This window comes from Chiloscyllium plagiosum, chromosome 24 (genome assembly GCF_004010195.1).
Source record: "Chiloscyllium plagiosum isolate BGI_BamShark_2017 chromosome 24, ASM401019v2, whole genome shotgun sequence".
In the NCBI taxonomy this organism is placed as follows: domain Eukaryota; kingdom Metazoa; phylum Chordata; class Chondrichthyes; order Orectolobiformes; family Hemiscylliidae; genus Chiloscyllium; species Chiloscyllium plagiosum.
In genome coordinates, this window is record NC_057733.1 from 52526637 (window position 1) to 52540781 (window position 14145).

General features: G+C 42.5%; 1 protein-coding gene across 6 annotated transcripts in view; it reads right to left on the reverse strand.

The window, feature by feature from the left end:
* The window catches only part of wu:fj29h11 (protein NO VEIN), a 154611-nt gene that overhangs the window by 59767 nt on the left and 80699 nt on the right, over positions 1-14145 (reverse strand). For all 6 annotated transcript variants that reach the window (XM_043715132.1, XM_043715131.1, XM_043715130.1 and 3 more), the window contains 8 exons: positions 12830-12950; positions 11460-11676; positions 10141-10288; positions 9104-9281; positions 7361-7538; positions 3708-3834; positions 2724-2843; positions 76-226 (listed from right to left, as the gene is read on the reverse strand). In XM_043715132.1, coding sequence (XP_043571067.1) covers positions 76-226; positions 2724-2843; positions 3708-3834; positions 7361-7538; positions 9104-9281; positions 10141-10288; positions 11460-11676; positions 12830-12950 — 1240 coding nt within the window. The remainder of the gene's footprint in view (positions 1-75; positions 227-2723; positions 2844-3707; positions 3835-7360; positions 7539-9103; positions 9282-10140; positions 10289-11459; positions 11677-12829; positions 12951-14145) is intronic.

Below are 14145 nucleotides of genomic sequence, written 5' to 3' on the forward strand. Positions count from 1 at the left end.
TTAAATGGATGCTTTAGGAGACATGGGAAAACTCTGGCAGATAAGCCTTGGTAAAAATTAAAATGAAACAAATACCTTGTATTATAAAGCGGAAACCGAAACTCCTGAGAGGTAAAAAGGCAAACACAGGCTGTTTCTCTGGCAGGCATCTGACAGCCAGTTTCTGCTTCTCTGTGTTAAGTTTGAAGGCAAGAGCCAACTCAGTGAGTTCCACATTGTCTTTAATCTGCAAACATACAACATTCAATTTCAAAGCACTGAGAGATATTTCCATGTAAGTGTGTGAACAGGAAAGGTTTGGAGGCATATGGGCCAGGAGCAGGCAGGTGGAACTAGTTTAGTTTGGGATTATGGTTGGCATAGACTGGTTTGACCGAAGGATCTATTCCCATTCTGCATGACCCTGCTTCACTTTAAAATTGCTTCGTTCAATAGGACTCTACAAACAGTATACTCTGCTTCCTCAGTCTTGTGTTCCAACAGGAAATGGACTCCATTATTGCAGAGTAACAGTTTCCAAATACTTCCCAGTTTTGACCTAAGCTGAAAGATCAGCTTCCAGATCTCCAAAGTCTTCCACTCTTTCCAGTGGGACAGATACTAACCTCTATCTGAACTTTGCCCAGGTAATAAAAACCGAGATTTCAAAACGCAGAGCATAAGATAGTGAAAGTAGATTTGAAACCACCATCTCCTACACTGTATATGTGCAAAATAATTATTTACAACTAATGCAATTGGCAAAATCTGTATACAGAGATAGGGCATTCCAGGATAGCCAGTAGTTAGGAGAAAGTGAGGACTACAGATGCTGGAGTCACAAAGTGTAGTGCTGGAAAAGCACAGACGGTCAGGCAGCATCTAGGAACAGGAGTCAATGTTTCAAGCATAAACCCTTCATCAGGAATCCTTGAAACATCAACTCTCATGCTCCTCGGATACTACCTGACCAGCTGTGCTTTTCCAGCACCACACTCTTTGACTCTTACAGCCAATAGTTAACTGATCTGTTGGCACACATTGCATTGCTTCTCATTGTCAAATGCAGTACTATAGCGTACTATAGCGTCCACCACCTTTTCCATACTACTGGTGCTAATAGATTTGCTGGCTATGTGTGTTGGCCAAGTAAAACCAAAGGGTTAAATAAGAAGCACAGTTTTAAAAACCCACCAACTCCCCACTAAACAAGTGCCTTTGATATGTGCTGTCCAATTCTGGGCCCCACACCTCAGGAAGGACATGCTGGTACTGGAACATGCCCAGTGGAGATTCATACGGATGATCCCTGGAATGGTAGACCTAACATATGATGAACAGCTGAGCATCCTGGGATTATATTCATTACAGTTTAGAAGATTGAGGAGAGATCTAATAGAAACTTACAGGATAATGCATGGCTTAGAAAGGGTGGACGCTGGGAAATTGTTTCCGTCAGGCAGGGATACTAGGACCCGTGGGCACAGCCTTAGAATTAGAGGGGGTCAATTTAGAATGGAAATGAGGAGACATTTCTTCAGCCAGAGAGTGGTGGGCCTGTGGAATTCATTGCCACGGAGCGCAGTGGAGACCGGAACATTAAATGTCTTCAAGCAGAGATTGATAAATTCTTGATCTCACAAGGAATTAAGGGATACGGGGAGAGTGCGGGTAAGTGGAGTTGAAATGCCCATCAGCCATGATTAAATGACAGAGTGGACTCAATGGGCCAATTGGCCTGACTTCCGCAATTATGTCTTATGGTGTTATCAGCTACAACCTGAATCTCATCACCAAGGTAAAAACACTGCAATCTGGCCCAACGTCAGATACATATAGACTACACCCCACCTTAATAAAAAGCAGGAAAGTAATGTTACAAAGTACTCCTCACAAAGAAGAGCGTCAATTCAAAGTTTGTGAGAAGATTTGTAGCTCGGGTGCTCTTTAGAACATAGAACATAGAAAAATACAGCGCAGTACAGGCCCTTTGGCCCTCGATGTTGCGCCGATCCAAGCCCACCTAACCTACACTAGCCCACTATCCTCCATATGCCTAACCAATGCCTGTTTAAATGCCCAGAAAGAGGGAGAGTCCACCACTGCTACTGGCAGGGCATTCCATGAACTCACGACTTGCTGAGTAAAGAATCTACCCCTAACATCTGTCCTATACCTACCACCCCTTAATTTAAAGCTATGCCCCCTCGTAATAGCTGACTCCATACGTGGAAAAAGGTTCTCATGGTCAACCCTATCTAAACCCCTAATCATCTTGTACAATCATCTTTGTTGTGGTTTTGTTCGCCGAGCTGGGAATTTGTGTTGCAGACGTTTCGTCCCCTGTCTAGGTGACGTCCTCAGTGTTTGGGAGCCTCCTGTGAAGCGCTTCTGTGATCTTTCCTCCGCCATTTGGAGGAACTGACAACCGGAAGCAGCAGATTCAAACCACTACAAATGGCAGAGGAAAGATCACAGAAGCACTTCACAGGAGGCTCCCAAGCACTGAGGATGTCACCTAGACAGGGGACGAAACGTCTGCAACACAAATTCCCAGCTCGGCGAACAGAACCACAACAACGAGCGTCAATTCTTTATTAGCTGTTATCACTGTACACAGATTTATTTAGGATGTCTGGTCAGCACGGATGAGTTGGACAGAAGGGTCTGTTTCCATGCTGTGTATTTCTATGAATCCATGACATGGCAGGGCAGGACAAATTGTTTAAATGTGAATAACTTGCCTTCCTTGCATCTAGAATCTTCTTGATCACCAGCCATCGATCAGTTCCAGTTTTATGTTTCACCTCCAGTATGTTATTGTTGAAATCTTGACGACTCACCCAGAAATCCTGGGCTTTTACCTGGTCAGAGCACATTGTTTTTCAGCAAGGCATGGGTTAAGAGACTGGAAAAGCAAATTCAATGGGCTAATGCCTTATGCCTAATTCCTACATTTCTAGAAGGGAATTATGTTCATCAAACGTATTAAACTTCTTTCAGGATGAAATGAACAGTGTGGGTGTTTAAGGTTAAGGTTATGGTATTCCAGTATGGGTTAAAGAAAAACCAATTGATGGAATCCGAAAGACATTTGATAAGTGTCACATAAAACAGATACTGTGCAATGTACCAGCCCATGCTCTTGGGGTTAGGACATTATATATATACTTAATTTGTTCATGGGATGAGGGAATCACTGGCTGGGCCAGCATTTGTAGCCCATCCCCAATTGCCCTGGAGGCAGTTAAAAAGTGTCTACATTGCTTTGAGTCTACAGTTACATGTAGGCCAGATGTCATGATGGTAGATTCCTTCACTGAAGAACATCACAACACAATGCAGGGTTATTAAATATTTTTAAGACAGAGTTGTATGGATTCTTATTAGGCAGGAGAATCAAGTGTTATTGGTTTTTAGGTGTTTTAAATTCCACATTCCCAAATACTGAACAGTTGCGATCTTATCAAATTGTGAAGCAGCCTCTCCTGTTTTGTATTTTGCATGCAATGTGTTTGTGGTTTGTAATGAATGTGTTTTATATGTTTGTGTGTAATGTATTTTGGATTCAGTCACATTTATAGCAAGATCTTATCCATAACAAGCTCCACTTTAAAACTCTTACCGACCATGCCAATTGATAAAGAAATTGTCTCTACATTCATAGCCATTTTCTGTTCTAAATTTACATTCACCAATAAATGTTGTACTGGCATTACACTGCTCACCTTGTTAATGACTGTAATGGAACGAAGTCTGTGGAGAAACAGCAGCAACGATGGGTCTATGTCATGGAATAGATTCTGCGCTTGTTGGTTCTGTGACTTGAATGGCAGGACTATCTTTGTTGTCCATCTGAGGATTTAGAATTGTGCAAAAAAATCTCAGTGAATCCAAAACATTGTTCAGTGTGTCACAACAGACAAACAGTCATAATTCTCTAATCTCCATTGTTAAGACAACAAGCAGACAGGCCAACAGTTCCCAGGCCTTTGTAAATGACCATAATCAGTCATGCGGAGATTTGCATATGGAGAGACTTCCCCTGCCTCTCTGCTGCCTCCCACATCCAATACAAACCTCAAGCCAGGAATTAATCAGCTTCTGATTAGCGTCTTCCCAAAACAGCGCAACTCAAAATTCCCAATCTCCACTGTGGTTTAAAGGATACAAAGCAACTCCCCCCCACCCCAAGAGAACAATATCATGTTCAGACACTGTCTTTATGATAATTATACCTCAGTAAAATCTAGACGACTGAGTTATTTATTTCATTCTTTGTAGGGGATTGCTCTTCGGAGGGTGGGTGTGGACTGGATAGGCCAAAAGGCCTGCTTCCACACTGTAGGGATGCTATGATGATTCGAGTGAGAGATCATCGTATGCAGATTAGCTGCCACATTTCTTGCATGAAAACACTAACTCAACTGAACTACAAATTAATTAGTTGTAATGCACTCTGGGACATCCAGATCACTTTTCTTTATCTTGACTTTAATGAGATTTGGAACACTTTCACTTGGTTGCATCAGAGATATCCAGTTTCCCAAATATTCCCACAAACTCATTACTTTCAGGTACGTTTTTCAATCTTTCTTCCTTAAGTATTGCCCTCCTTTTTTGGCTTTCCTGGATCCATCATGTGTAGCTTCCTCTTCATGTTGATCAAACCTGTCAACATCCTTGCTCAGAACATGGCTCATGAGTTTACAACAGTAACAACATAGCACTATAATTTATTTACCTGTACTAAATTATCTTCATTTTTCCTCATTAGCAGAGTTTAGAAGTTGATATCTTGGAGACCTTAACACTGAACAATTAAGTTCTTTTAACTGTCATCCATCCACAGTCTCCAAATTCCTGACATGTTACTAGAACTAGGGGTGATGAAGTGGAGGTGTCCGTGTTGGACTGGGGTTGACAAAGTTAAAAACCACACAACACCAGGTTATAGTCCAACAGGTTTATTTGAAAGTACTAGCTTTTGGAGTGCTGCTCCTTCAGCAGGTAGCTCGTGGAGTCGGATCATATGACACAAAATTATAGCAAAAGATCAGTGTCATACACTGATGTGATATATTAAACAAATCTAGATTGCTATTACATCTTTCATCTTTTAGAATGGGTTGCAGGTTTTGATTCATTAATATGTAAATCACAGAACGTTTTGCAAGTTATATTCCTGAGATTTATGAAAAATAGGTGACATCTCAGTTCAGACAATGCATTAAAGGTATGAAGTTCGAGTCTGTATGTATTCCAATCTTGAGTCAAACTAGTTCTATTTCCAAAGTAGGAATTTATAAAATGTCACATGGATTTTAAAAAATATTGACTGCCTACAGATTGTGTACTTTTCAAACAAAATAGAACATATCTGCAAATGCAAATTCACCCCATAGACAGGTATGTGCCTGTGCGCAAGAGAGAGAGAGAGAGTGTGTGTGTGTGTGAAAGAGAGAGAGGGAGAGACTGCATGTGTGCTTATGTGTGTGAGAGTGTGCGTGTGCGCATGCACATGTGAGAATGTGTGTGTGCACATGCGTGTTTGATAGAGTGTGTGTGTGTGGAGTGTGAGTATATGACCGCTCAGGGCGTGTATGCATGGGTATAAGTGTGGGGGGGGATGTGTGTATGTGCCTGAGATAGAGCATTTGCATGAGAGAGGGTCTGCATGAGTGTATGAGTATGTAAGAGTGTGTGTATGTGTTCATGTGTGTGAGTGCATGTGTGAAAGTGCATAGTTTAATGGAGTCAGCTGTAGTGTGATATGAACACGAGGTCCCAGTTGAGACCGTCCTCATCCTTTGCTTGGCCACTCTGTGGTGTTACGTATCCTAAAGTCTGCCTTGGAGGTCACTTGAAGATCCGAGGTCAAATGCTCCCGACCACTGAAGTGTTCCCCAACTGCGAGGGAACATCCCTGTCTGGCGATTGTTGCGCAGTGTCCAATCACCCGTTGTCGTAGCATCCGCTTGGTCTCGTCCTTGGGGCATCCTTGCCTGTAGCATATCAGATAGATAACGTTGGCTAAGTCACATGAGTACCTACCACGTACATGGTGGGTGGTGTCCCCATGTGTATTGGTGGTATCCATGTCGACACTCTAACATGTCTTGCGGTGGTTACCATGACAGGGCTGTATGGTGATGTGATTGATGTTGTCCTGAAGGTTGGGCCGTTTGCTGTGAACAACGGTCTGTTTAAGGTTTGATGGTTGTTTAAAGGCAAGAAGTGGAAGCATAGGGAAGGTCTTGGCGAGGTGCTCATCCTCATCGATAATGTGTTGCAGGCTGCAAAGAACATGGTGTGGTTTCTCTGCTCCTGGGAAGTACTGGACAACGAAGGGCACCTTATTGGTCACATCCCATGTCTCTCTCCTGAGGAGGTCAGTACAGTTTCTCGCTGTGACACATCGGAACAAGCGATCGATGAGTTGAGCATCGTACCCTGTTCTTATGAGGGCATTCTTCAGCACCTTCAGGTGTCTGTCGCATTCCTCCTCATCTGAACAGGTGCTGTGTATGTGTTGGGCTTGTCCCTCACATGTACGCACACACACATAAAGGTCTATGTGTGAATTTGCAGATACAGTCTCTTTTGATCAAAAAGTACACAATCTGTAGGCAGTCAATATTTTTTATAATCCATGTGACATTTTATAAATTCCTACTTTGGAAACAGAACCGGTCTGACTCAAGATTGGAATACATACAGACTCGAACCTCACAGCTTTATCTGAGCTGAGATGTCACCTTTTCTTATATAACCTTAAACTACTTAGGAATATGACTTGAAAGAAATTCTGTGATTTACATATTAATGAATCAAAACCTGCAACCCGTCATAAAAAAAGAAAGACTTAACAGCAATCTAGGTTTGTTCAATATATCGCATCAGAGTATGACACTCCAATGTTTTGCTGTAAATTCTGTGTCATATGATCCTACTCCACTAGCGACCTGATGAAGGAGCAGCGCTCCAATAAACCTTTTGAACTTTAACCTGGTGTTGTATGATTTAGAACTAGGGGCGTAGCCTCAAAGTAAAGTGCAGCAGGTTTGGGACAGAGTTGAGGAGGAACTTCTTCACCTAATGGTTGAGAGTCTGAAACAATCCCGACCCAGTGAAGCAGATTAAGTTACCTCATTGAATGCTTTTAAGGCAAAGACAGATATATTTTTGAACAGTAAAGAAATTAAAGGTTGTAGTAAGTGGAGCTGAGCCCATGAAAAGATTGAATGGCAGAGCAGGCTTGAGAAGCCAGATGGCCTGCTCCTGCTCCTGGTTCTCATGTTCTCAAGCTGTTATTTAAGGGAAACAGATTTTTAAAAAAAAAATCACAACTGATCTTTGGATCCCAAGTAGTAAATATTACCTTATTTTCTCAGCTTCTGTTCCCATTAAGTTGACAGGCCTTGTATCATCAATCCAATGAGGAAGGATGTATCCCATTGGACCACTATGCTTGTTAAAGCAGATGTGAAAACCATTAGAGTGAATCTCTGGGGTGTCTGTGACTTTGAAAACAGATTTAAATCCGATACCTTTCTGACCTGAAGAAATAAAAATTAAAACAGGAACTTGTTCAGAGATCATTTCAATTGAGGGAGAATTACAGGGTAAACAAGTATAGATGGAATGTAACAAACAGATGACTGAGGTTAAACTGATGTAGTCAGAGTGAAATGAGTCATGCCAGCTACATGTACCAGATGCAAACAATATTCCTGCAATTAAATGGAGGGCAAATAAACCGCTCCCATTGTTTCTATTTATATAAGCGGGAAGACCAGAAAAACAAAAATTGAACACAATTATTCCGACAAAATACTGAATATAAAGTTATAGGTCACAAATATGAAAACTCGTCACAATACAGACCAACGCACTGTCTCAGTAAAAACCCTGAATCTGGGGTGGGTGGGAAACAGAATGATTTAGGACTTGGGGAAAAACAAAAAATGGTACGTAAATTGGTTGATTCTTGTTCGTTATTTAACAAAAGTTCAGTATTTGTGGACTAGATGCACATGAGTACTACATCAGTCCTTGTTCCTTGAAGAGCAGAATCATAGAACTGTACAGTATAGAAGAGGCCCTTCAGCCCATCAGGTCTGCACTGAGAAAATCTACACTAATTCCACATTCCAGCACTTGGCCCCTAGCCTTGAATGTTAACTTATTTCAAGTGCTCATCTAAATACTTTCTAACGGTTTGAGTTTCCTGCCTCAACTACCCTCCCAGGCAGTGCAATCCAGATTACCACCATCATCTGGATGAATGTATGGTATGCTTGTCTTTATTGGTCAGTGCATTGAGTTGGGAGGTCATGTTGCAGCTATACAGTACGTTTGGAATACTGTGTGTAATTCTGGTCTCCCTCCTATCAGAAGGATGTTGTGAAATTTGAAAAGGTTCAGAAAAGATTTACAAGGATGTTGCCAGGGTTGGAGGGTTTGAGCTACAGGGAGAGGCTTAACAGGCTGGGGCTGTTTTCTCTGGAGCGTCGGAGGCTGAGGGGTGACCTTATAGAGGTTTATAAAATCATGAGGAGCATAGACAAGATCATTTCCCTAACATGGGGGAGTCCAAAAGCAGAGGGCATAGGTTTAAGGTGAGAGGGGAAATATTTAAAAACAACCAGAGAGGCAACATTTTCACGCAGAGGGTGGTGATGTATGGAACATGCTACCAGAGGAAGTGGTGCAGGCTGGTACTACACTTAAAAGGCAGCTGGATGGGTATATGAATAGGAAGGGTTTAGAGGGATATGGGCCAAGTTTTGGCAAATGGGACTAGATTTATCTACGACATCTGGTCTGCATGGATGAGTTGGACCGAAGGGTCTGTTTCCGTGCTGTACATCTCTATGTCTCTAAAAAAAATTCCTCAAATCCTCTCCAAATATTCTGCCTTTCACCTTAGAACTATGCCCCTTCATTCAATCTTATTGCGCTTTGATTGTTCTTTAGTGTTTATTAACACCTATATTCAGCATTCCAACTGACTGTTTCATTAACTGTGTGCAATGCATCGTTTTGTATGTTTTGGTTTCGGCTGCATTCAAAACCATTTGCCAAACATCAATCAGGACCACTCCAGTCCACAAGTTCCTACCTATGTAGCCATACTCATGTTTCCCTTTGGTACTGCAGCCAACATCACAGATTGCTCGGATATGCTTCTCCTGAAAACCACATTCGTTATTCAGGAGAATGATGCATTCCTTTTCCACCACAAACAGCAGGCTGGGAGAACTATCACTGGAAGGTGGGTAGCTGTTATCATCCGCATTCTAGGAAGAAATGGGAGACACAGTTGAAATGTTTTCATTCCAAAATACAGGTTGCTCTGTGTTAAACCAACATTACTTGTCAAAATTTAATCCAACACATGCGATTCAGAGCAAAATGCTGGATTTTAAACTGTAATCTTTTGAAGGAATTATCAAGCAAGTGGGAATGTTATTTCAAACTGCTTTCTACATATCTCCTGGGGATGATCGCCACCTAGAATAGCACATCTGGAGACTTGGGAGACAGTTACTTAATGGAGAAAGTGAGGTCTGCAGATGCTGGAGATCAAAGTTGAAACTTTATTGCTGGAACAGCACAGCAGGTCAGGCAGCATCCAGGGAACAGGAGATTCGACGTTTCGGGCACAGGCCCCTCCCCAGGAACTTAATCAGTTACTTAATCACAACCCTCATCATGTGAGTGTAATGACTGGAGTCAGCTGGATCTCTGACTATGAGATCCCTGACTGGGATTGTTGACTTGGTCCAACCAGGGAGCCTTGGTTGACTGATATAAACAGGAGATTCAGAAGGTCTCCTCATGATAGGGACTGGCTCTGAATTGGCTGCTCACAGCCCATGTACTGTGCACAAATAAATGAAAGATGACTTGGTGATGGGATATTGGCCTCTGCACAGTTAATTCAGTGAGACTGTTGTAGAAACATAGGGGCAAAGGTGAGGTAGGAGTTGGTGGGGGCAAGGACAATGACAGCTGAAAAAGGGGAAGGCAGTAATTTTGAGAGATGAAATTTTAATTATTTACAGTTATTTTAGTAAGGAATAGTTCTTCTACAAATAAACATCAACTCTGGAGTGACTAAACAGGAAACCGACCAAGTGAACTGGTATATCTTACCTGTATCAATTCCAAGACAAAATGTGTATCTTTACTGTACAACTCTGTGGACAAGCGTTCAAGGCTTCTGCCCAATCGATTCTGGTGAACTTCCATCAACTTCTTCCCCTCATCATTTAGTTCAATCCCAATGCCAAATTCACTTTTCCTAAGCAATATGCATAAATAATTAAAATTACTCATTAATTCATTCAGTGCTTCAAAAGTCAGGACCTAAATCTGGGGATGAAACTGCAGCCCCAGAGTTTTTAACCCATTATCACTATTAATACCTCACAAGGAATTAAGGGATACAGGGAGAGTGCGGATAAGTGGCGTTGAAATGCCCATCAGCCATGATTAAATGGTGGAGTGGACTCAATGGGCCGAATGGCCTTACTTCCACTCCTATGTCTTATGGTCTTATAATTATTCAAGATTGAGAGGAAATTCTGAAAGGGACACAGATCCTTATAACCTCTTTCTCCTAACTTGGACGGATCTTGTGATATGTCTATGCAATGATCTCAGAGGGGTTGAGCTACGGCTCCATTCGCTCTGGGGTTTGAGGGGAGGGGATGAAGCAGAATAGAAATTTGGAAACACAAGGAGATATGCAGAACGTCCCACAGAAGGAGAGAAGTAGATAAATGTCAAAGTGCTGTTTTGTTCAATGTCCCCACCACTGACATTGGTTTACCATTGAACATAACGGCTGACTTTAACATGGGAAATTATGTCAAAGAGGCAAAATCATTAATCGCCCACAACACATCATTCCTGTTGTAGTTTCCATTGACTTCAATTAGAAATTAAATTGGTGAGTGGCTATTTGGAGCTCATTGGTTACTCCCACTGGTTAGCTTACTTTCAGTTGTACAGATCTCTTCATTTTGCTGATTATTCTGGGTACTGAAGTTTGGTCACTATAGAGCAGGCACATACAACAAGCTTTGTTGCTTGAGAGGCCAAACCAGAGGACACAGAATCTCTCATTTCAATTCACCGGCTTTAATTACTTTCACCAGGGCAGAGAATGGTGAGGAATTAGCTGATAAAGATTTTTCAAGCCTGGAAATTAAACATTTAGGGATATTTTAATCCATTTTCTTTGGTATTGCCTCCATTCCCCATTTCATTTAGACCCTTAAGTCTGCCTCCCTTAACATGGGGCTGGGACAAGGAATTGATTTCTCATTTGTGAGCTTTTTCTTTTTCCAACTTATCTCCCACCAAATCCTACACACAATCCTGAGCAGTAACTATCTTAAATTACAGTCAATCCCACTTATAGAGCAGCACTCATAATTTTACTTTAGTGTCATCGAACACATACAGACCTGATGCTCTCAATGATGTTTCTGCGTACACTCTCTTCCTCATTGGCAATGCCAGCTGAACATTGCTCCTTATTTGTTACATCACTTGAAGCTGGTGTAGCACTGTTTATGACCATGATGTCACTGCTGTGGTCAGACACTTTCTCATCACTTGGTGGTTGGTCACTCCCTTCATCTGCAAGCACAAACTTCTCACTTTCCTGATCCACTTCATCATCTGTGAGGTTTAAAAAAAAACACAAACCCAATTTAAGAATTGCAGTATGTTCTAGCCCTTCATTGGCTGTTCTTTCAGCTCCCCCTCAAATTAGTCTGGGATGGGAATCTGCAGGTGGTTTGATGCCAATCACACAGATCTCATCTGGGAAGAGGGTAGGGGTCACTGCTATAGCCTGAAGCTGGGCATGAGCTGGCTATTTGACTTCTGCATCACCACAGCCAAGTTCAATCCTACCTCCTGCTGACCTTTACACCTATTACCTATCAGCTAGGAGACACTGAATAGTGATTAAATTGGGGCCTTTGTGGCACAATGGTAGTGCCCCAACCACTGAGCTAGGAAGCCTGGGTTTAAGCCTCACCTGCTCCAGAGGATGTGTCATAACATCTCTGAACTAGTCGATTAGAAAATACCACTGAGTGCTCCAACTAATCTTGAAACACTTGAGGGAACTCTGGTTGAACACATTCAGGGATCTTGTGGTGGAGCAGTAGTGCCCCTACCTCTGACGCAGGAGACCTGGGAAATGCCAGAGGTGTGTATTACCATCTGTGAACAGGTTGATTAGAAAGTATGGACAATGATTAAATTGAGGCTTTTGTGGGTGCAATGGGAGTGTTCCTACCAGCCCCAGAGGTGTATAAGAACATCTCTGGTTAGAAAATATCCAGGCAATGATTAAGGGAACAGCACTCCCTTCTGGTGCAGGAATACTCAATCCAGTTACACCAATACCACCCACAGAAAAACCAGAAATAAATGTCACTTTACACTGCATGAGAGGAAAAGTCAATGCAATTTATATTTTATAAAAGAAAGAGACAATGTTAATTTGTTTACAGTACTTGGAATAAATAATAAATTACTTGGAAAAATAGTCTCACCATGGACTCCTTGTGGGACCCAAGGAACAAGGATGACCCAATTGAAATATGAGCCGGGCAAGATATTTACATAAAATAAACCTGACTGGCTGCCTTCTAACCAGGATTTGTTTTCGGCAGTATTTTCACTCCTAATGTTTATATAATGACTTCTGCTGGAAACTGTGCATATTCAATGGTGTTCAGATCTAAGCTTATGGTATAACACAATAATCAAATGTATGTTGCAATGCCTTGAGAAGACAAAGCTTTAAAATGTGTCTTACCTGAACTGATTGATGCACTTTTGCATTCTGAATTAGACTCAGATTTGGCCACATCGGAATCTTCAGTTTCACTCAGGCCTGCAAGCGAAGACCCACTGCTCACCAATACAGAGTCCACTGCCTGGATCACAAATTACACTCTTCATTAGAATACATTTTCATTCTCCTAAAAGTAAGCCAAATTTCTCTGCAACTTTGGTTGTATTTTCTGACACAAGGCAATATTTTAAACTACTATGACCAAGAATGTTGGATGGCTCTTATACAATAAATCCAGTATATGGGATATGCAATTAAAGGTCTCATCAATCTATCAAGGTACAATACAGGCAATTAGCTCCATAGAACAATTTTTTCCAGTGATTCCACAGATTCCCCATTTCTGATCCCATCTTGCTGATAAGGAAGGGGGTAATGGGGTATGAGCTGTCAGCACTGGGTTCAAAATAAGGCCAAATTTTCACTACAACAGGCTTTAACCTGCAGGGTGGAAGTCATCATTTTGACACTTGACACTATGTTTAAATTGGTAAAAACACCGCTGAAGCCAAACGCCAACTCAAGGACACCTCTTCCTACTGCCGCCTCGACCATGACCCACCGACCATCACCAAACCATCATCTCCCAGACCATACAGAACCTCATCACCTCAGGAGATCTCCCACCCACAGCTTCCAACCTCATAGTCCGGGAACCCCGCACTGCCCGGTTCTACCTCCTTCCCAAGATCCACAAGCCTGACCAGCCTGGCTGACCCATTGTCTCAGCATGCTCCTGCCCCACTGAACTCATCTCTACCTACCTCGACACTGTACTATCCCCCCTAGCCCAGGAACTCCCCACATACGTTCGAGACACCACCCACGCCCTCCACCTCCTCCAAGACTTCCGTTTCCCCGGCCCCCAACACCTCATCTTCACCATGGATATCCAATACCTCTACACTTCCGTCCACCATGACCAGGGCCTCCAAGCCCTCCGTTTTTTCCTCTCCCGACGTCCCCAACAGTACCCTTCCACTGACTCGCTCATTCGTTTGGCCGAACTGGTCCTCACCCTTAACAATTTCTCCTTTGAATCCTCCCACTTCCTCCTGACCAAAGGGGTAGCCATGGGCACATGTATGGGCCCCAGCTATGCCTGTCTCTTCGTTGGCTACGTAGAACAGTTGATCTTCCGTAATTACACTGGCACCACTCCCCACCTCTTCCTCCGCTACATTGATGACTGCATTGGCGCCACCTCGTGCTCCCACGAGGAGGTTGAGCAATTCATCAACTTCACCAACACATTCCACCCTGACCTTAAATTCACC